Below are 24117 nucleotides of genomic sequence, written 5' to 3'. Positions count from 1 at the left end.
GAGTAGAGTATGATAAGGGAGAATGAGGTGTATATAATATTCTTCTGTGCAGAATAAACAACTCATTTTCCATAAGTCACAAGGCTGTGAATTGTCTTCTTTGGCATGAACTAGACACGGTATAGATATAGTAACCACAACAATCACTACATATATTTGCCAATTAATTTACTTTTCAAATTAACATTTTACATAAAACAAGATATTCAAATATTGTAACTGTTGTTTAAGTTTTCTACCCTTTTATTTTCTTTTTGAAAATATGCTATTATTACTATTTTTATATAAAAAAAACATATGCTACACTTATGATATAGTACTATACTATTAATCTACCCAAAGTGTCTAAATTGGCTCCACAGTGACAAACTATAACATTAAAATGCTCTTGCATGTATTTTTTAGTTATAAAAACAAACAACATAATATACAATAATATAACACTCTAAAAGAAGATAGCCTGCACACTCAGACACACAGTACTTTTGATATTTTAGGTACATTTTGCTGATAATAACACTTACTTATGATGCAGTACAGTATTTCTAATTGTACTTAAGTACAGGATCCAAATAGGTTTATTTCTTTCACCCTTGGATGTCAAGTGAAATAGATTGGTAAGCACTGAGTTAACCTTGAAACATGCTTTGTATTTTCACAAGCTTTCACATCCTATTTCTGTAATATAAAATTGTTCTTAAAAGCAACTAAATATATCTGTCACATACATGTTGTGGAGTAAAACGTGACCTCTGATGTAGAATAGAAGTATAAAACCAATCAGAAAAAGGTATTAAATTATACTTCATTACTTGAGTAAATGCACTTAATTACGTTGCTTATAAACGTATATATAGTCCCTTCAGAGAGTCTGATTAATCTTCAGAGTGAGTCTCTTGGCTACCAGGATGCAGTCGATTTTTTGGGTTAGGGTTAGATCTTGTAATGTAATTTAATATAATATGGCTGTGATTGTTGATTTAAGTGTGTACTGTATGTGTGTGTGTGTGTATGTGTGTGTGTTTTGAAAATGAATAAAAAACACCATATAGCCCACTTAAAAGATACAGAGTTCCTACAAGACTGTATGAATACCGTATAGTATTTGTCATAGTGACAGTATTTGATGTCAGTCGTAGAGCACAAAGTGAGACTGGTCACAGAGGCTGCGGGGTTGAGCTCCTCCTCACCTCACTGCAGTCAACTTGTTGTTTCCATCTGAGATCACACCGCCCGCCTCCGCTCTCTCTCTCTCTCTCTTTCTCTCTCTCTCTCTCTCTCTCTCTCTCTCTCTCTCTCTCTCTCTTTGCATCTCCCTCACTTGCTGCTTGTCTCTCTCTGTCTCTCTAACTTCATCTCAGGCAGTGAGTCGGGGCCACACAGCTCCCATGCGCTCTTTTAGTTCGTCAAAACTCATCTCTCATGTGGATAAATGGAGGCAACCTGAGCTCCTGGGATTCTTGCTGAAACAGCCGCTTTCTTTATTTTAAAAATAACAACAACAGCAACAAAAATAAAAGGGCCACCACGCCTATAGGCCAAGTTTGATTTCCCCCTCGACTCCTCGGACTACTTTACCCGGCGCATCCCAGGTAGGCAGAATAAATCATACTTGTTGTATACATATATGAGTGTTGATCCATTCAGAAATATGTCAGAAAACACGCCGAACACGCTTGTGATCGTATGCCAGTCTTGAGTGGAAAAAACGAGAAGTCCTAGAAGTGTCAGAACACCTCAAATTACCACAGCCACAGCCTGTCACAACCGTCTCCTGTCACCTAGTGTCATAAAAAACAACCTGTCCAAGTTACTCATACTTTCAGGAGAATGCATGCTTGTATCTTCAAAGTTTCTCTTGTAAGTTATTAATATAGTTTTCTCAGTTTCAGGATCTTATTCAGTCAGTTTTGTACCTATAAGCTTTGTTCTTATTTGAGTGTTCATTCTTCTATCAACAGATCATGTGGTTTATGAAGGTGTATCTTTGTCTTTGGTGACATCCTCTTGGGTTGTGAACGGCTTAGCTTTTGGTAACACAATAGTTTGACTACTTCCATCATCGGGACATTATCTGGCGGTATTAAAAAATTCCAGATTCCAAGAGAGCAGGTGCAGAATACAATGAAATCCAGTGAGAGAGGATCAAGGAGATGCAGGGAGGGAGAGAGATACAAGGTCATGCACACTTTTCACCTTTCAACCAGCGTACGTTAACTTTTCAAACCTCATAACCAGAAAAAGGCTCCATAGGAAGACAAAATTCAGCAATGCAACTTCTAAACATTGTCCACACAAGACCAGAAGAAACAGCAGGATTTAATTATCTCGGTCAAATTGAACTGCATAACTTTTAGTAACATATTAAAAGTGAAATGTAAGATGATTCATCACAGTCATCCATTGCTGACTGTGCCTTTCTTTATTTAAATTATGCAAATTATACAAACTGCAAAGTTTTTCTCCCTCACTCTTCCTCTGTGTCTCTAGCCCTTCTATCTCTGCGTTCATAGCCCACATATCAAATTGCTACAGGCTTCATCTATTCTGCTGGACAATGGGAGCCTTTATGATGGTTTGTACACCTGAGCCAATCATATCTGCCCATCAGCCAGCAGCCCCGCCAATCCCAGTCCAGCACTCTAAATCTAAGCCTGGACAGAGCCCCTATGTATACTGTAGGGTCTTCGAGCGTGGTCTCGTGCGCATTGACTTGTTAGATTTGAGAAACTTCTGAGCAGAAAAAAATCTAACAAATAATATAATATGGATTGTGATCGGGGTTGCGTAGCTCTTATTAGCCTTTTTATAGCACATTGTGGGAAAAGCACAGGTGCTACTCATAAAATATTTCAGGATCCCGAAACTGAAGCAGCTAAATGGGATTCAAACATTGTTAATTTTATGATGAACACCTTTGCTACTCCCACGGTTACATGTTCAAGTGTTTTCCCCTCCAACATGAGCTAGCAGATAATATGCACTGTATGTGCTGTACAATGTAAATCAAACCTAGTCCACTTTTTGATATGATCTTAGATGATCTTTACTCAGCTCACTGGTCAGTAGCACTCTGACTTTCAGTGTATTTAAGTGGTAATGGACAGTTTGTTTCCCCTAACACTAATTATGAGAGCAATCTTGGCAGTTTGTAGTTGTGGTTGGCTGAGAGTGTAAAAAATCTGGGTCACAGTGCACGGTTTGTGAGGCAAGTTCATACATATTTGGCTTTGTGGTTTGTGTGAAAACAAAGAGGAAATTACTGATATTTGTCTAAACACGCAGACGCTTCGGTCGTTTCATATAGTGTTAAACTGACCTCTTTATTGTATAAATGAAGTGGTCACAAACAACCTATGTTACACTTAAACACAAGAGTATGTTTGGTCTAAATGAAAACAACAGGAAATAATAATAGCAGCATAACGCAAAATCTATGGAAATCAATTTCCATTTCCTCTAAAGTAGTGCAAGCAGCGACGCTTTTATGGCAGCAAAAGCAATAAAATAGTGGAAACAAGACAAAAAAGGGGAAAGAAGGAATAAAAATCAATACAATTATGAAATGGAATATAAATAATGTGTATTGGTTGTAGTTTATGAGAAGGATACATATAAAGGTGTATGGATCACATGAAGATGTTTAATAATGTCAGCTGCATTATCATATCACAGAGCTGTTTATTCATCCTTTTACTCCTACGTGTTTATGGTGATCTTCCAAAATGCAATAAATCCATGTTAGCGTGAATGGTTGTATTTTTTAAAGCTTGGGCTTATCATGAATAGATAAAATAGCTACATGGTGGAAAAATTATGGAAAGAAAGAAACTTTTTTTTTTTATCACAATTTATAAAGTTATAGAGTTATAGTTATAGAGTTGTGTCATCTGGATTTATACACTTATACATGTTTTCATACACTTGTATGAAGTGTTTGTCCCACAGAGATCCACAAGCACTCACAGTGCAGTTTTTATTTTGGTAGTAATTCTGCTTCTTGACTTTAAAGGGTTAATCTCAGCAATCATTAATTCTCAGTCATGAAATATTGATATGCACAGATTACATTTTGGACTTGGATCATGCTTGAATTAAGAGTGTTTGTGGGAGTATTTTCTTATTTGTGATCGCAACAAACTGATGTAGGAAAACCAGAAAAATCAAATTCCAATACAGCTTGAAATGATATTTTCCAGACAGTTTGGTAGAACGTAGCCCACTGATTTACTGGATAGGTGATACACGGTGTAAAATCCCACCGCCATTTTCAGAACGCTGCTTTTATGCACAGATATCATTTGAATTTCTTTATACCCAGCTAGTTGCGTGATATCTGATATCCTGTCCTCCTCTACCCACTGATACTGAAAATATGACACCCTACTGGTTGAAATTCTACACTGTTAGTGAGTACATAATGCTGGAAAATGTCCAAAGTTAATGTTATGCTGTTGAAATCACTGAAGTAAATGAAATCATGATATGTGAGCAATGTGATGTAAGACAAAATTAAACCAAATTAAGAAGTGTACAGTGAAAACTCAACATTTGGCACTGGAAAAATGCAAATGCTGGTCCCATTGCACGATCAGTTTCATTTTAAATGTCATGCTTTAGAGAGCAATGCAAATTATACTTATGCTCTATATGGAGTTTTTACAGTTGTTTAATTTAGCCAGTAATGATGCATTTTCAAATGGATTATTATTTATACATTATTATTATTATTAATGCATTCATAATACATCCAATTTGCATAATGAATGTACATCATGCAGACACATAATGTGTGAAATAAAACACTGGTTTTTTTTGTGTACTGAACTGCAAACAGTCTGGTGTTACTTCTCGAAAATGGAAATACACAGTCAAATAGCAGAATAACTGAATACGTTTTTATACACATACTTATGCTATCAGTAGTTGCAGCCCACTATTGAAGGCATGAAGGCAGAGCAAGGCAATGGTAAACAGTTCAAATACTGAGCAGGGTCTGAGAAAATGATGGAAAGACCCTTGCTGTTCAGTGCACCATATTGCTTTTAGAGTCCTGCAATATGTAGTTGTGTTTGTGTGTCTGGCTTGCCTAAGTATGTTGTTTGTGGTGAAAAAGGGAAAATGCAAGGTATAGTGTGGGGAAACACACACTCACTGTTAAAAAATCCACTCATCTCCCCTAACCACAATAGTATAAAAAAAGATGATAGAAGACGAAAAGAGAATAGAGGAAGAGAGCTACTACTCACATCTGGTGTGAAAAGGAGGAAGAAAGGATGAAGCTTCTCGGAAATGAACTCCAAATAAGAGAAGAGAAAAGAGGAAACATATATGTGGTTACTGCAAGGGTCTGTGTGTGCGCGTGTGAGTGTGTGTGCGTGTGTGTGTGTGTGTGTGTGTTTGTGTGTGTATGTGTGTGTTTTGAACGTGTGTCTGCATACTTCTGCATAAGCATGGGTGTGTGTTGGTCTGAACACTTGTGGTTTCATCATCTGCTGTGACTATGGCAGTGTACACACAAATAATAGCTTGAAGTGTTGTTAAGGTGTGATATTTCTGTCACAGACTACATTTAAAAAGTAGCTTATCATTGATTGTGTTCACTGACTGGGTGCCACAACTATCTGATAATCAATAGTCAAGCAAATAGAAAAAGTCACTGAAAGAAGCTGAATTTTACCCCCAAAGATCTGAGGCATTCACTGACTCCCAGTGATGTTGGAATTTAAGGAAATCTGACATTGCATCATTTACCTATTAATTTACCAGTATGTGTCTGTGTGTCTGCAGTACAAAAGCACAAGCTGAAATTTTCACATGCACCGAGCGGATGACAGTTGTATGCAAAGGTGTGTGTGATTGTGTGTGTTTACATGATTAATGGCATCAGATAGCCCTAATTTGCCTAACTGTGGGCTACGAGTCACAAAGCAGGATTATAGGATAACACCCACAAGCCAGAGAGCATGCAAATGCCAGAGATGCACAGACAGTGTGTGTGTGTGTGTGTGTGTGTGTGTGTGTGTGTGTGTGTGTGTGTGTGTGTGTGTGTGTGAGAGAGAGAGAGAGAGAGAGAGAGACGGAGAGAGAGAGTGAAATGAAGGAGAGGAAATCAAGTGGGAGTAAGAGGAAGATAAAGAGAGTAGAAATATGTCTCTGGAAAAGTAAAAAAAAAAAAAGGAAAGACAGGAGAGAGAAATGGAAAAATGTCAGTTGGTTGAAGTTTATGTTTATAAGGGGACACAGTGTGGGAATCAAATGGGCAAAGTCTCACTTGTTGAATTAACACTTCAAAAAGCCTTGCGCAGTTACTTTGCTGATATGAATCAATTATTGTATTGTAGGAAGCTTATCAGTTATAGATAACAGAAACTGTCTTTTAACATTTGCTACTTTCCAAAACACGTCAGCCATGTTATGTGGTTACCCCTGACATCAGAGATCATAATGTTTATAATGTTCTATTGTTTATTCAGTGTAGTCGTCATTTAGTCCCACGTCATATACTCTATATTCATATTCAAAGAGTGTATCCCAATAGCTGTAAAGCACCTTCCTACATAACAACAGTTTGACCATTTACAAAAGCTCTGTTCTTCAGTTACTATATGACTCTTTTTTTATGGATTCATGCATGCAGTGTATCAATGATAACATTTTCAGGTGTTCATTTGTGTTTTGTGGACTTGTAGTATATATGTAGTATACTTTGATCAATGTTACCATTCATGTCACTGTTAGCACAACTATACCTGTAGTTAGTAAAGAAACCAGACTGAGAGTTCACAGCCATGCTAGCAATTTATAGGCACAGCTGTGCTTTGAGCCAAATGCTAATGGCAGAATGCTAACATGCTCGCTAGCACCTAATACAAAGTATAGCTGAGGCAGAAGGGAACGTCCCGTAGGCCTTGAAGTATTTAAAGGACCAGTGTCTAAGATTTGGCATTAGCGGTGAGGTTGGTCTTTTCAGCCTCTTAACCTTGCAAGGCAGCTGGATTCACAAGATCACAACATTATGAAATTCGCTTGAGAATCCATCTAGTCAGGCTTCAAGTATGCAATTATGCCTGGACCACCGGTTCGCAATCAGCATTGCGATTCCAGTTGCCTCGCAAGATAAGGCAGTGATAGGCAGATGGTTCATCTAATCACAAATATTTTTAGAAAGCGCCTACAACAATTTCCAAGGACAAATTCTCAGATGGTTCTGTGTAACAAACATCTGGCTTGGTTACTCAGCCGCCCGTTCCAAGTGTGCAGGAAAACCTACTATTCACAAAAAGCACAAAACACAAACACAAAAAACCTTCGCTAGAGTAAATGTTTGGTTTGTTCGTTTAGGGCTACCATAAAAAACATGGCAGTGGAACATGTTGGCCTCTGTGGAAGAGGACCTGCTCCCAATGTAGACATAAAGGACTCATTCTAAGCTAACGAAAACACTATGATTTTTAATTTCAGGTGATTATACACTAAGTTAATATATATTCTATTGCTGCCAAGTTTATTCCGATAGATGACACTAAATTCTACACACTGCACCATTAACCAAAATACTGGACACATCAAAAACATTTGGTCTGATAATGGAGCGGGATGACAAGTTAAGGGATCACCAAAGTGATTACAATTCATCTTGATGGGACCATGAATGTCTATACCAAATATCATAGCAATCTTACCAATACATTTAATTCAAAAACACAAATGTCAACCCCCATGGTGGCGCTAGATGAAGTAATCAGGATACATCATCTGGGCAAAATTAATGTCTAAATTTGTACTACAATGTACTAAATGTCATGGCAATCCATCGTTTAAGTATTTCAATCAGGGACCAAAGTACCCACAGATCCACAGACTGACACTGCCATTCCTGGAGCCACACTGGCAGGGCTTTAAAATGACAGATATTTGCAGTACTGTGTTTCTGGGGCCATTTTTTGATTTGACGTATCTACCTTAGGTTTGCAGCTGGTCACATAAACAAAAAAAAACATGATGTCAGCTTATTTTTCCTGTTAACTCAAAAGAAATTACCTCATAAACTCTTTGTTCCTTCCTTCTTTTCACTCACCATTATGTGCAATTGTGTGAATATTATGGCAATGTCTCACAGAGACAACCACAGACACTTCCGCAACCTTCTCCACCAACAGCTAACCTCAATATACCATGATGCAATTCAGCCCTGTGAGATATAGTATCCATTCTGAGGAAGAGGCATTATAATTGACAGACACACACATACGTCACTGTGCTCGTTCTCTCTTGCAGTGAGCTTCTCTTTGATTCAGTCGTAGATAATAAATAATAGTGCTTATGTTTTTCCTGCTTGTCAGGTTGTATGAAATGGAAAACGGGACATCTGGGACGTGTAACGATGTGGATGCATTGTGGGAAAATGTGGAGTGCAAACGCTATGATCTATGTCGCATCATCGCTCCGGCAAAGCTCACCCCCTACCTTCGCCAGTGCAAAGTCCTGGATGAACAGGATGAGGATGAGATTCTCAACTCCATGCTGCTCGTCTCGAAAGCAAATCGCACAAGTAGGTAGAGGGATGTGTGTGTGTGTGTATTAGTCATGTTAAAGTATTCACACAGCAATTTTATTCCTCTTTAGCTGAAATGGTGCTGTGAAAGGTGATCGAGGAAATTCATAAAACGTAGGTGCTTTTGTGAAATATGTTAATCAATCTTCTATCAGGCCGTCTACTTGACATCCTCCACACTAAAGGAGAGCGAGGTTACGTGGTGTTTCTGGAGAGTCTGGAGTTTTACTACCCTGACTTCTACAAGCAGGTGACAGGGAAGGATCCCACACGGCGCTTCTCCACCATCGTGGGTAAGACATGCCTTTTAGATGCACTTAAAGATTTTATAGGATGACATAGTGTATTACTGACCTGAAAAAAACAATACTTAAAGACCCCTTCCAAACATGTTGGAAAATGTGTATAAAACATTCTACTTTGAATAATAATTTGTGTCTGATATTGTTTTTCCTCAAAAAAGTGAAATTATTTAATCATTTAATCTAAGTGACAAACACAAACAGAAGAACAGTAGCATCAATATTTGTACTCATTTTAATGAAAAATAACCATTTAACACACCTTTGATTGTCATTTGTTTAGCGGGTATTGTAGCTCTGTTCAGGGTGGAAACATTACCTCAAAGATCCCATTCTTCTGGTTTAGGTTTAGTCTGAGATTTATCCATATCAGCTTACAGTGCAACTCTGTGTGTGGTATATGTTTGACATGGCATATCATACATAGCATATTACACTATCTGATGTTTTTTCCCCCTTCTCTTCTCTATGTTTCCTCACATCAGTAGAAGAGGGCCATGAGGGTCTGACGCAGTTCCTAATGAATGAAGTGGTGAAACTGCAGCAGCAATCCAAAGTCAAGACCCTGCAACATGTTGAACTCAGCAAGAAGAACTGCACCCTGGAGGATGAGCAAAAGAAGTTAAGGCTGGCCAACCAGGAACTTCAGGCCTTCCAACAGAGTAAAAATACATATTAATATTAGTTATGCAGATATTTTTTGATCATGAGGTGCAAGTGCCTCTCCATCTTTGTATGTCTACTAGAGCCTGTTTATTAGAGAAGACTTAAAATGGTCACATCGATAATAACAGATGCATTGTGTCTCAAATTTCTGAGCATCAAATCCAAATCAAAAATTACCACTATGCACTGAAACTGCTACCTCACCGCAAATGCTCAGTTTATCCTGTTGAGTGGAACCACAATTAAGTCTAATAAGGCCAAGTTGCCAGTCACATTGTTTGCCAAAGTCTATTGATGAAACTAGGGCAATGTGGTGTTTGTTATCATACTACCCTTCTGGTAGCATACCACACACAATCATATTTAAAGAAATGCTAAAAATAATTTGGGTACGTAGATCACCTCCTGGTCTCTGACGTACTTTCCCTGTTTAATCAAATACTGAAGACATATAGTAGTTGTGTGTGTGTGTGTGTGTGTGTGTGTGTGTGTCTTTGTTGCAAATTTCCTGTTCAGGGTGTATTTGCAAAACTGTGCAATCCTAAAACCATCCTGAAAACCTGAACTTACATAATGATATGGTTCAATTCCTCTGGTCTTATGAGTGTATTCATGTAGTCAAGCTGTTTATGACAAGTGGTGTTCTGTATGTCAGGAAATAACAGCTGATAAATATGCTGACGAGCAACCATTTAGATACCGAGATAAGTTGATAAATACTTGAAATAAAGGAAAAATCAATTTGTATTTTTAGGTATAATTTGTAGGTTTACTTATACTTGTTTGCATGTTTCACTATCGTTTCCATTTTTTGTGATTCTGCCCTCTGGATAAATATCTATCTTACTCTGCTAACATTTGAGAAAAGGTGTATTTATGTGTCATATATAGATTTTCAAAGCTCAGGATAGGAGTTTATCTGTTTTCAACAATGAATATGTTTAAATACTTAAAAAGCGATGAGGATACAATTCGTTTACAGGGAGTGTTTCCAGTTCATATAAAAGAAGTATGCAGCTAAAATGAGAAAATGAATGAAATTAGAAAAATACAATGACATTTCAAAAGTTCAAAGATTGAGATGGAAGTCCTTTAAAATCCTGTATCATTTGTATGATCACCTGATTGAGGTTGTTGGTTTAAAAAAAAAAAAGTCTATAAGTGTTATAGATAGTGATATAAATTACTGAAAAGCAGAACAAGGAAGTAAGATAATACATCGAAAACTTAAACAACTCCACACTTAAGTTACTTTCCATATTAAACTGTAAATATGTGCATCATAACTTTACAGCAATGCATAGATTTACAATATATGAAAGATTAAAGTTCTAAATGTTTTCTGTATTTGCATTTAAAAATTAAGCATAACATGTGTATACATTTAGCAATTACTGCTAAAACTGACATAAATAGTCCTGGTGGTGTTTGTAAAACTGGACAATGCTGGTCGTGAACTATTAATAACTATTCTTGGTTCTCCAGGGTACAACAAGTTAAGAGAAGAGAGAAACACCTACAGTGATGAGCTGCTGAGAGTGAAGGATGAAAACTACAAACTGGCCATGAGGTACGCCACACTGAGTGAGGAGAAGAACATGGCAGTGATGAGGAGCAGAGACCTGCAGCTGGAGGTACTGACAGACACGTGGATGCTTCACAAGTTGATTGTCAATGGGGTCCGTCTCATTCTCGGCTTGATGCTAATATTCATATCTAACTATTCATTTCATGCTCTGTCCTTTCTGAATGTATAGATTGATCACCTGAAGCACAGGCTGAACAAAGTGGAAGAGGAGTGTAAGATGGAAAGGAGGCAGAGTCTAAAGCTGAAGAACGACATAGAGAACCGACCAAAGAGGGAGCAGATCTTTGAGCTGGAGAGAGAGAATGAGATGCTTAAGATTAAACTACAGGAACTACAGTCCATCATCCAGGTGCGGCCTTGACTGAGACACACACACACACACGCGCGCGCACACACACACACACACACACACACGCACGCACACACACACACACACACACACACACACACACACACACACACACACACACACACACACACACACACACACACACACACACCGGACCCCCTCAGGACCCTATGATGGAGAGGAAGAATCAGAAAGAAACAAGAAGAGAGAACTAGGGAATATGAGTGGGCAGGTGGAGAGTTTTAAGTGGTATTTATAGAAAATTGTGAAAGTTGCTGTGTGGTCCTGCTCCTGAAACTTTGCTGAATAAGCTTCAGTTATTCCGTAAGTTAACCATGGCCTGTGCCTTCTTCGCTTTGCAGGGTCATACTTGCATCTATAAACGTGATTCACAGGTTTCACAGTCAGTAAAGCAGAACTGCGTTGTGTAACATTTCCTCTTTGCCTACTGCCGAGCTTGACTGTTCCAAGTGCACAGCCTATACAAGTTTCATTGTTATTGATAGGTGTTATTGATATGTGTGTTTCTTAATACCCAACCTGATCCACTACCTGCATCAGACAAGGCCATTCTTGACATTTTGGAGAATGACAGACAGGAAGCGCTACAAGATAGACAGGAGCCTAAGGAGGACTTGATCTCAGTCAGTGAGGCAATAATGAGCCACTCTCTCAGCTACAGAAAACTGGATTAGAACAACCCTGGAGATGATGTTCACTACAGAGTAGTCGTTTTTGGTTCATATTTCAGCAGCTGAGAGCCAAAGCTACAAATCCCATGGTGAAAGAGTATTCCATTTCCAGTTTGCCATTTTATGTCATTTGTATTTGATGCTTTGGGATTTGTTTAATCAAGACCTGCAAGGAAAATGATATTGAAGTATTTTGTGCATTCTTCATCACAATCATGTTTCTTAATACCCAGCCTGGTCCACTACCTGCATCAGACAAGGCCATTCTTGACATTTTGGAGCACGACAGACAAGAAGCGCTAGAAGATAGACAAGATCTCATCAACCGCCTCTACAACCTCCACGAAGAAATCAGACAGGCAGAGGAACTACGAGACAAGGTAACAATCACACACATACAAGCAAGGTATGTGGTCTTGTAACTAGGCGGTTGCTTGTTTGAATCGTTGTTCGAACGTACGATCGTTTGGAGCTGCATGAATCTGAAGCAGGCTATGGACAAACAAAGGATAGCGAAAGCGCACCCTGGAAACACAAACCCATGACCAGAGAGCCTAATGCCCACGAGACCATCTGTGAAACACACCCTTTGCAGAAACCCCCATCTCAGGCCTCTTTCTACATAATCTGGTCTTTCTTCTTTCTCCCTCTGTGTTTCTCTTCCTCTCTCTTTTCTTTGTGTAATGAACTCTAAATAACACTGGTGTGTGTGTGTGTGTGTGTGTGTGTGTGTGTGTGTGTGTGTGTGTGTGTGTGTGTGTGTGTGTGTGTACAGTACCTGGAGGAGAAGGAGGATCTGGAGCTGAAGTGCTCCACACTGCAGAAAGACTGTGAGATGTATCGTAACCGCATGGACACCATTTCCATACAGCTAGAGGAGGTGGAGAAGGAGAGGGACCAAGTGAGAACACACACACACACACACACACACACACACACACACACACACACACATGGTATTGCAGAGGTAAATTAGCAAAGGCAATTTTCTGTGAAAGAGTTAGAGTGTATGTGCAGAGATTCAACTAAACTAAAGAGCAGGAATGTGGTGTGAGAATGCAGGAGATCAAGGACAGTTTTGGGAGCAGAGTATGATAAGGGAGAATGAGATGACAGGCAAGCTAGGGTTGGGGAAAACAACAGGAGACATTGGTATGTGTTTTGACTTCTGTAGCTCTGCTTATCTTATCTCTGCAAGTCAGTCTCTTTCCTTCTGTGCAGAATAAACGACTCCTTTTCCGTAAGTCACAAGGCTGTGAATTATCTTCTTTGGCATGAGCTAGGCATGATATAGATATAGTTTTTGTGTGATTCTAAACTTTATTTCTACTCTGTCACAGGCATTTCGAGCCAGAGACGAGGCCCAGCACCACTTCTCTCAGAGTCTCATTGACAAAGACAAATATCGCAAACAGATCAGAGAGTTGGAGGAGAAGAGCGATGAACTCCACATCGAGATGGTGCGCAAAGAAGCAAAGCTGGTCACACTGGAATCTCGCCTACGACGGCTGTCTAAGGACATTGTTCTGGACCAGGTTAGACATACATGAGCATACATTTATTACATGATGTATACTCACATGCTATCTCAACTTCTGCTTCATTATTTTGTTCCAATGTCTAATTTCAAAAATGTTTCCATGAATTTGTTTTTCTCTCAGACTCTACCGAGGGACATGCCTACTATCATCTCTCAGACGGAAGAGTATAAACCTGTCCAGGGCCAATCAGAGTGGTCCAGTGATGAGTCGCCAGAGGATAAGTTTATAGTTGAGGAGCCTCGCCTCAAACGTAGACCCAACCTCAAGGCAGGGGTCTACAACTCACACTTACTTACTCACTTACTTACTTACTTACTTACTTATTTACTTACTTATTAGGCATTATGGCAGGTGTCATGGTCCATATTCATCAAACTTCAAAAATTACACTTAAGACTGCTCCAAACACCCAACTTAAAAGTAAAAAAGTAATTCAGCAAGTGTGATCAACAGGCCCACACGAAAACTGCGCATGCAGATTTCCGATGACACTTCCGCAGATTTTCCACCAATAAAGATGCTACTTGTGAAACTCAAAATATCAAGACCTGGTGGAATGAAAGTTACTTTTTCCCACTTTTAATCCTGTCCCTGTGTTAACTGTTTATTTATCTCTTATTATATTCCAAATATGTCATAAAATCTGAATTTCAACATTATTACGTCGTAATAAAAACGATATTAAGTTTTTCTGCAAAATAGTCTCAAATGCTTGCTCATAATGTGCTCATAGACATTTACAAAAGTTCACCCAATCAAATGTGACTTTGTGTAAGTAGCCGGCCACGCTGGACATATAAAACCACACGTCACTATTTGTGAGTCATAGTAGCAAAACAAATATTATCAAGCAAAAAAACATTCTGCAGAATTTCATCCTGGATCACAGCTGAAAACTCTTAAAAAAAACAGATTCCGTTTGGGTCTGGTGATCAATAACACACATTTATTAAGCTACTTATAACAAAGAGCAGCTCTCAAGTGATGACATGATTAATCACATGTATGCTCTGAGCAGGAACAGATAAACAAAGACAAGATCTTTGCCTACTCCTGTTCAAAGTTAATTTTAATTGTGTAGGGTTGAAATAACATGAAATTTGGCTGAAATGGAAACAAAAAAAAAAACCTAAATGGTGATCGCAAACACAATCAATGCCAGCTTTTTTTGCTGTTGGCTCAAAATGTGGTTCAACATTGCAAATAATTGGCTTGAAACAATATGTTCAATATTGAAATCACTCTGATTAAAAAGCTTTCATTGTTTTGTATTTTAGAATTTTAGAGTCAAGTCTCCAGTCTGTGAACCCAGGGTGCTTCCAGTCAACTCAGAGGCCACGCAGTCTGCAGGTAACACACAGTCATATTTATAACCCTAACCTTAACCCCTAACCCTAATCCTAACCCTAATTTATTCATGCATTTCATCACAACCCTCACATTTAATCTGTGCAAGTTTATCCACACGTGTCTCCTTTGTTTCCACTTTGTCAGTCAATGGAGATTTCCTGGAGATTCAGGCGCAAAACTCGCACATCACCAGCAGCTCCCTCCCTCCCTCGCCCAGCTTCCCGTTGTCACCTACATACCCACCCTGCTCAGCTCCCCCTCTGTCCTCTTCCCTACCATCCTGCTCCCAGCTCCCCTTCAACGTGATGGATCAAGCTACCAGGCAAAATATGGTGAGGAGGACTACTCTTCTGAAGTGTTTCATCCGGAACTTTTCCCCACTCTAATACATTATTAGGCTGACATACTTGAGTTTTTTCGAGGTTTGTAATGGCTTCTTCTTCTGCTTTCTTCACTCGTAAAATCCACAGCTGCGTTACCGTAACGACAGCATCCTGTCCACACTCCCTGAGCCACCTGAGAAAGCATCGCTGTACCGCAGAGAGAGGGAGAAAGAACATGACTTCCAACCTCGCAGGTAGTCACAGCCCCATACCAGACTGTACATGTAATTTAATCCAAGTGGTATTCATCTACAGGTGTGATCTATCAGTCATGTTTTTTTAATAATATGTGTAAGTTTGCGTTTGATTCCCTAATTTGAATGGCTTTAAAGTAGTCTGATGTTTGGTCTCTTTCAGCCTCTCTTATGATAACTTTGATAGTGACAACATGGAAATGGAGTTTGGTAAAGTACACTTAACATTATTTAACACATTTACTACAAGAGCATTGAGTGTTGTTTTTGATCTGGTAGTCTATACTTTTTTTTAAAATCCATCTCTTTGCTCTTCCCTTTCATTCCGGTCTATGTCTGTCTCTTCTTTAGAGGATGAAGTGCAGCGCGGCCCACCCTCTGTCCACTCATCCTCCTCGTCCCATCAGTCGGAAGGGATGGACAGTTATGATCTGGAGCAGGTTAACAATATCTTCAGGAAACTGTCTCTGGAGAGGTACAGTACAGTCACTCATGCACTCAAGTACACACGAATAATTGCAAATCAAATATACTTACAAACATGTTCACTGTCACACTTGTCTCTCTGTGTGTGTGTGTGTGTGTGTGTGTCTCTGTCTGTGTGTTTGTGTGTGTGTGTGTCTGTGCAGGCCATTTCGTCCTTCTTTGTCCTCTTTCTCTAGGATCAGTTCATCCCTGAAGCCAGTACAGGAGTTATCTTTGTTAGGGGACAACCTGCTGAAGGACATTTCTCTGGTCGGCGGCAACGACAGTGGTATTTTCATCTCATTCGTCCAGCCGGGCTCCATCGCTGAGAGGGTTGGGCTTCGAGAGGGCCACCACCTCCTGCTGGTACGTAGTCTACCGCTGTGACGTGAGCAGCATTCTTACTCATGATAAATAAAAAGTTCAGTAAGGTTCATTTTGTCTAACTTAACCATTAACTGTCCGAATGGAAGTGAATTAATAAGAGCAGAGACATGTATTTATGTTTCTAGAAGAATGTTCTGTTTGTTTTCTCTGTAAGTGAGGGACTAATTTGCAAAAGACATAACACACCATAAACATGAACGCTTTACTCATCTGTCTTGTGATGTGATTGTCTGAGCAGCTTGAAGGGTGCGTTCGTGGGGAGAACCAAAGAATTTCATTGGATACCAGCACTCAGGAAGAAGCCCATTGGACGCTGCAGCACTGCTCTGGACCAATCAAGCTGCACTATCGAGCCAACTATGACTGTAAGTGTTTTTATTGGTCTTGGCAGAATAGCTAAATTTAAGTTGATGAAATTTGAGATTTTTGTGTTTAAATTCAAATGTGTGCGTGTGCTCCAGCTTACCGTCGCCTTCAAAGGGACCTAGTGGATGGCACACTGGCTTCTGGCGACTCCTTCTACATACGGGTCAACCTCAACATCTCTGGCCAATCAGACAGCTGCTCTCTGAGCGTGCGCTGTGACGAGGTGGTGCATGTCTTGGACACCAGGCACCAGGGCCGCTGTGAGTGGTTGTGCGCACGTGTCGACCCCTACACCGGCTTGGACGAGGGCAACAGTGGCACTATACCCAGCAACTCACGGTACACGGCAGTTCTTTTAAATATGAAACTACTAATATTCTTACATTTTTCTGACTGAAGAATGTGAGATGTATGAAATCTTTTTTTTTGGATACATTGCCTACATGTTTAACATAACCGAGCACCATTGCTCTGTTCTGCTTTAGTACCAGAGCCTGAGCATGACGAGTCATAACATTTGAGAAAACATGCAAACTTTAGCAGTATAAGGGTTCTACTTCTGCTTTCAGGATCTACATTTTTTACTGCTCTTCACAACACAACGGCAAAATCCCATCTACAGACTCACAAGCACACCCTCACGCATACACACACACACACACATTTTCACACCTGAGCCACACAATTTGTTCTTGTTAACAAGAATGACAGGAAGCTGTTTGAGGCATGACAGATTCTTAAATGATAATACATTTTGTTTTGACTTTTCTAACTGTGTCAAAGTTACAACTTTCATATTTTAAAATGTGTGTGAATGTAGGGCCCAGCAGCTGCTCCTAGTGAAGATACAGAAGTTGGTGTGTCGAGGAGGGAAAGAAGACAATGAAATATATCGCAACTCAAGGGTAAGATTTTCCCTAAATTTTTCCTTATACATATATTTGAATGAATGGCATTAATATACCAACATTTTTCTGTTTGACTAAGACAAAAAAGTTGGGTATGCTCTTTTTTGTTTTATTTTTCAAGCAGAGCTATTCTCCTTGGCTTACTGTAGTATAAGTGTGCACTGTACAGTTTGTATTACGGAAAAGTGAATAGATTAGACTCAGTGGCAATAGATACTCGATGACCCAAAAATGTTCATACACATATTCTCCTATGTTGTGTATGTGCAGAACTCTCTACAACCAGAAGAAGGCAGCCCCACGCCTGATCCCAAAGCCAGCCCACGCCTGTCGAGAGCCAGCATCTTCCTCACTCAGATCCTGCAGGTAATGAAGCACAAACAAACCCTCCTGTTGCATAACACGCCTCAGTCTGTTCAGTGTGATGGTGAAGCCATGCTGCAGCATACAGACTCAGTGTTACAAAATGTACTTTACAGACAATGGATCACGATTTTAACATCCATAACAATCTTAAAGCCCTCCTCTACTCAAAAATATGTTTTACTTATTGTTATTCCACTTGGATGTTTGACTTTCACTGTGCAGAGTTTGATACTAGAAAGCTTTTTTCACATTCATCTGCTTTCTTGTGACATCACAAGTTGTTTGGAAGCTAGTCGTGATCCTGTATGCAATAAGAGAATTTTATATGTCTGGAGGGGATCTTTAATAATTCAGGTATTCTTGTATGCTCAGAATTTTCTTAACATATATTTTTCCACTAAAATAAGAGTACACCATGTCCCTCTCCAGCTCATTCTGTGGCAGGGATCCTAAGCAGCCCACTCTGCCTAACATGTATTATGACAAAATGGTGAATGTAAAGTGAGCAGTCACAGTAATGAGTTTCATGCCAAAATGGAACCATTAATGCTATGACAGTAATCTCATATAAAATCTTTCAAATAACCACATTATTGAAGATTGAATCATCATTTTCCTTAAATGTGTAGCATTAAAAAAAAAGCTGTGTATCTAAGCCTCCGATAACACTTTTTCCGGTGTCTGTTTTGATTTGTAGTTTGTCAGCAGGGTGGATATCAAGTACAAGCGGATGAACAGCAATGAGCGTGTGAGGATCATCAACTCAGGCAACACAACACTACCCAGACAAGGCTTTGAGTCGCTTAGACCAGAAGGTGGGTACAGAGCGCTGCAGGGGGAAATAGAACTCCACATCAGCAACCACAAGAAACATTGAAACGTTGAGTCGAAATCGTATTTAAAGTCCAGGTCGAAATACAAATACTGAAAGTAGTTAAATTACTATCTAAAATATAAGTGCTGAGAGGTTTCTAAATTTCAGTTTAAGCATAAAAGTGTGAACTGAATTGAAAGTACTGAAAGAAATGAGTGCTAGTTCGAGTGTATGAACTGAAATACATGTTGCAGCTGGAGATAATTGTATACGAACAGTGGAAGTTATGAGAGTTCAAAGCCAGGTGAAGTTTTTTTTTTGCTGTTGTTCAAATGTGAAGAGAGAAGTGAAAGTGCAGTGGAATCGTAAGCATTGAGAGAGGCTGAAATGTCCACTGAACAGAAAGAGATGCTGTTGAAATGTCAGTTGTCATATAAGCGGGGGGGAAACACGTGTGTTGCCATTTGAAGGGTTAGAGACGAAAACATCAGTTCATGTGAAAGTGGTAAAAATAGTTGAAATTTCAGTTGAAGTGCGAAGAGTGCAGTTAAATGTCAGGGAAATATAAGACAGTAGCTGAAGTGTTAGTTGGAAAATAATAATTAGAAAGTAGTGTCAGTGAAGGAGTAAGTGACCCAAGCAGAACACATGGCTGCTTGAAATAAATCAGTCTCGTCTGGCAAAAAATAAATTAAGAAAATTGTTACTCAACTCCGATATATCATCTGGTAAGATGCTGCGTCAGCGAATAATTTGCATGCAAGTGCATTTTCCCGCAGGATTACTCTGTAAAGCAATCAGCATGACAAGAGACAAAATAGTTGCTGCTGTGTGTAATCTTCCAGAGTTGTAAAATCTTATATGTGAGAATTGTAGTCACTGTGCAGAGTTTTGGCATCTTACAATCTTCAAATTCCCAGATCTGCTACTCAAGATGTCCCACTTGGATTGTATTTCATGTCTCACAGGAACCTGAACTAACATGCCTCCACCAACGCAGCACTTTGCATTGTTTTAACGCGGGTCTGTTTTCAGTCTGTGAATGAATGTAAAAATCTTAAAATGTCTGAAAAGAGTAGAAAGTTGTGATGCATGAAGAGAAAAACCATGAAACGTATTAAAAAAAAGTGAACTGATATGATAAAATACAAAGGGTGGAGATTGGTTTAAAGTTTAAATCATCTAAGTCAAAATATGAAAAACCTAAATCCATGATTAGTAACCTACCTTTTGAACCTACAGGTATTCTTGTTAGTGGGTGTATCACTATGTGCTCCTCTCTTTGTATGTGTGCTGTCTTGCCTGGAAACAGAAGCTGCTGACCCAGACAGTGAACTGAGCAGGAGTTTCAACCTGATCCCCTACAGTCCCGTCACCCCCCAGCGGACTCAGAGGAGAAGACCAGTCCTCTTCACTCCCACTGCACTAGCCAAAACCATTATCCAGAAAATACTTAACATGGGGGGAGCCATGGACTTTAATACCTGCAAACCAGGTCAGTGCATGGTGGGAATTTGCACACTCACTGCAAAATATATCATCTTATTATCTGTCCAAGCAATATTTCCACCTAATTTCCAAGAGGCATCCTGTGCTTTCATCTATTGTGATTCAAAGATAGAAGAGATAGCGGATGGTGGGGAGTAGTAAATGGGGAGAGGGAGCGAGAGTGACGCTGCTGTTGCGATCCAGGTCAGGTATTGTACTGCACTGTGGTGTAAATGTTAAAGAGTGTAACCAGAGTCATGGCGGGGGCAGGATGGAAGATGGCCTAGTTGATTATTTAGAAGATGAAGGTGATGATGGCACAGATTCATTTAAATCTTAATCAAGGGCTATTTTCGATATTACAGCTGAATCAGCTGCTAGTACTGTCAATCTCAGTAAGGATCAACTGCTGCTAGCACAAGGAGGTCATATACAAATTGGTGGTGTACACAGCTGAACATCTGGCAAGTCAAAACACTGTGTGATGTCTTAGTTATGCAGAGATTCCCCAGGGTAAAACCCTCACAAGTTTCTGTTCCTCTTCCTATTGCCTCCAATGTCTCAACACTTTGTGTATGTGTAATGTTTTCTTTACATTGTATTGTACTTTAATATAACCTAATCTTTTGTGTAGACACACTGTCCAAAGAGGAGTTTCATCTGAAACAGAACGTGGAGCCCTTCATTCACTACAAAGAAAATTACGCCACATTTGAATGCATCACCAGAGAAAATATAGAGGCTGTCGCTGCCAAGGTGGGCTATTACTGACAACTAATTCACTTCTTTGTTGAGGGTTAAGATGAGAGGATTGATGCCACTCTCATGTCAATTCGCGAAATATGACGCTACAGCCAGCAGCCAGTTAGCTTAGCATAAATAGTATAGATGGGAAGCAGGGGTAAACAGACTGGTTCAGTCAGAGAGTAACAAAATCCGCCTACCAGCACCTCCAAAACTCAGAGATGTTATATGTTAGAAAAAGCTGAAAAAGTGTAATTTTATGGGGGACACACGCTGGACTACTTCTGGGCTGGATGAAGAAACTTCCTGAAGTCTTATCATTGCATGTTCATATTCAAATTTGCGAAGATAAAAATCAGCAAGAGTAATTTTTACCTTCTCATCTAACTCTCAGGAAGGAAGTGTATAATCATATTTTCCAACTTCTTGAACAATCTTGAATCTTTAAACCTGATATTTTTGATTGTCATCCTATTTTTTTGTTGTTGTTGAATTGCCATGTATGCTTCCATTCATTTTTTGTAGATTTTTGGTAAACAAAGGGGGAAAAGTTGTGATTTTCTGACTAATTTTGTTCCTTTTCACATTATTTGATAGGAACCTCTATGCCATTTTAAATCTGATCAACCAGGAAAATGCCTTCAGAACAATACTTATTTTTTAATATGTTATGTGTGAGCCGTTGTGTGCCATCCACGTTCATTCATGTGACAGCAATACATAGTAAAAATCAGTATATGTTTGTAACGCCCATTTTTCCAAACTGTCACCAGGGCAAACACTGCCTACTGGAGGCTGAGCTGGGCTGCGTCAAAGATCTTTTGAGGAGAGAAATCTACCCAATCATCATCTCCGTCAAGATCTGCGAGAAAAATGTCAAGAAGTTAAAGTAAGTTTGTCTCAACAGAGCCTCGTACCCACAAATGTCAGCCACAAAGCTTTTTCCAGCTATGAACATACGTCAGTCGTTACATGACGTTGTGATTCCAAGTTGGAGGTGAGATTAAGTTAAAGTGTCTGTAAAGCCCGCTAAAGGACACTTCTGTTATTTGACTCTTAAAACTGTTTCACAATGTTGATCTGTGAGGTTTACTGCACAAACTTCAGAATAGGTGTGAAACGGTTACTTATTCCACAAAGGTGAGAATCGGGCCCTTTACGCAAAACAATAAATGTTCTGTGGCTACTTTTCAGTCTGGTTTGCTGGTGATAATGTCAGTAGAAATACCAGCAACTCAAAACATACATTACTCTGTGAACAAAACCTGATGCATGTCATATTTTCTGTTGGATTTTGCCTTTAAATAGTCATCCAGCATGTGATTATTGTCAGTCTTTCTGAGAATTACTGCACAACAAAGCACGTAGACCACTTCTGCAGAGTTTACTGGCTTCCAGACATCACCGCACTCACCACCACCACTTCCTGTTTCCTGTCCACACAGGAAGTTGCCACTGCGCGTGGAGTCAGAGGATGAGTTTGTAAGGTCGTGTCGGGCAAAAGAGAAGGAGTTGGAGGGCATCCCTTGCCTCTACGCCAGCCTGGAGCCCGAGGCCTGGGCTGGGACAGATGACCTCATCAGGGTCATCAAAGACAGAATACTTGAGGAGCAGAAGAAGACTGTCTGGGTGGAGCAGGACCTCCTCTAAACACACACACAGATACACACTGGGGGCTGTGCATGTTGAGCACCATAAAACACAAACACAAAACCTTGTACATCATGCTTTTTTTTAACGTTTATATTTATCAGACTCAAAACACACATGGACACTCACTCAGTTATAGGCTTAAAATATAAGCATTATATATATATTTTGTAAATGTGTGTCTTTCCCTTGTTTTGGAGAAATAAACAGATGGAAACAATCAGAAAAGTGCTTCCTTTGCTTAATAGTTAAGCATCTAAAGTGAAAGTGTTCACAGTCCATCATGTGCAATTAGTGCCTCATTCTACTTCAACCAGATGACACTGCCCTCTAGTGACTAAAATCCAGTTGTCACCCTGTAGAGTAGATGACTTGTTTTTGCTGAATTGCTACACAACCTGCTTGAAAATGTCAGAGATAGCAAGATAAAGGATAGAATGTGATTTACAAATTTAAATACAAAGGTTTTACAGGTTCATTCACCATAAAGGCAAATGTAGACATTAGTAACCTTCAGAAAGCATTCACTGGATACATTAACTTAGATGTTGGTTGGTGTTAGGATGTTTAAAAAGAAAATAAATTAATCAATTTTAGAAGTGTTAGCAGGATCATATCATGTGATTTGAGTTTTGGTGATGAAGCTACTCTTAAACTTTTGTTTAGATAACAGATTGTGCTTCTGAACATCATTTCTTATACTTGCACTGGAGCTGTGATTGACAATACCGCCATTTCAGATTCATTCATTTAAGTTAAAGTTAAATAGGCTCAACAAACATCAACAAAACATCAACAAAACAATCCTTCAGCCTCTCTGATATTAAAACCCAGCTATGAATTCAAAGAGTCCCAGAATGGATCATGAGTTAGTTTGATTACTTTGAGTACAACCCCCAACATCTGGGGCATTTAAAAACATCTGTCAGCATTGTTATGTATAACTCGGCTCGGCTCACTTTGCTTATTCCTACAGCATATAAATCTATCTCTATGACCATCGTGCCCCCAAACATTGTGTCTTTTTTAAATAGCCACCAGAAGGTTCAATTTGACAGAAATGGGCAGGCCAGAAGGGGATTTAGAGTAACCTCTTTCGAGATAATCTTTTGATCTGCAAGGGCAGACATGCAGATGGCAAATATGCAGTATTCCCAAATATTCATAAGCCAATATTCACTCTGTGTCCTCTGTACTTGACACAAGGGTAATTCACATTTCTCAGATCAGATATGTAAGCTTATCGTGTCACATCAGTGGATTATTGCCCAGTGCCATGATAGAATGTTATTTTTTTATTTCTTTAC

General features: G+C 39.4%; 1 protein-coding gene across 4 annotated transcripts; it reads left to right on the top strand.

Annotated features, from left to right (window-relative positions):
• Positions 1-1374: 1374 nt before the first annotated feature.
• On the top strand, positions 1375-23038 carry card11 (caspase recruitment domain family, member 11). Of its 4 annotated transcripts, none has more exons than XM_062439590.1 (25): positions 1375-1592; positions 8346-8554; positions 8713-8850; positions 9348-9521; positions 11011-11159; positions 11283-11462; positions 12388-12534; positions 12930-13055; positions 13495-13689; positions 13816-13962; positions 14973-15045; positions 15190-15377; positions 15516-15622; positions 15786-15832; positions 15974-16097; positions 16252-16453; positions 16713-16839; positions 16936-17179; positions 17661-17745; positions 18019-18114; positions 18812-18929; positions 20241-20423; positions 21051-21172; positions 21934-22049; positions 22606-23038. In XM_062439590.1, the coding sequence occupies exons 2-25, from the start codon at positions 8356-8358 to the stop codon at positions 22808-22810; spliced, it is 3492 nt and encodes a 1163-aa protein (XP_062295574.1). In that variant the 5' UTR covers positions 1375-1592; positions 8346-8355; the 3' UTR covers positions 22811-23038. The 4 variants fall into 4 exon arrangements, with proteins under 4 accessions (XP_062295574.1, XP_062295575.1, XP_062295573.1 ...); XM_062439591.1 differs by having other exon boundaries at positions 9345-9521; positions 16285-16453; XM_062439589.1 differs by having other exon boundaries at positions 9345-9521.
• Positions 23039-24117: the final 1079 nt, after the last annotated feature.

Source organism: Scomber scombrus, chromosome 18 (assembly GCF_963691925.1).
Source record: "Scomber scombrus chromosome 18, fScoSco1.1, whole genome shotgun sequence".
Classification (NCBI taxonomy): Eukaryota; Metazoa; Chordata; class Actinopteri; order Scombriformes; family Scombridae; genus Scomber; species Scomber scombrus.
This window is presented reverse-complemented; position numbering and strand designations above follow the sequence as displayed.

What these genes read in the sequence shown, in the direction of transcription:
- card11 (XM_062439589.1), top strand. Translation starts at nt 8,356, where the DNA reads ATGGAAAACGGGACATCTGGGACGTGTAACGATGTGGATGCATTGTGG. An exon ending in ACTTCAGGCCTTCCAACAGA is followed by an intron (nt 9,522 to 11,010) that starts GTAAAAATACAT and finishes TTGGTTCTCCAG; the next exon opens with GGTACAACAAGTTAAGAGAA. An exon ending in AACGTAGACCCAACCTCAAG is followed by an intron (nt 13,963 to 14,972) that starts GCAGGGGTCTAC and finishes TTTGTATTTTAG; the next exon opens with AATTTTAGAGTCAAGTCTCC.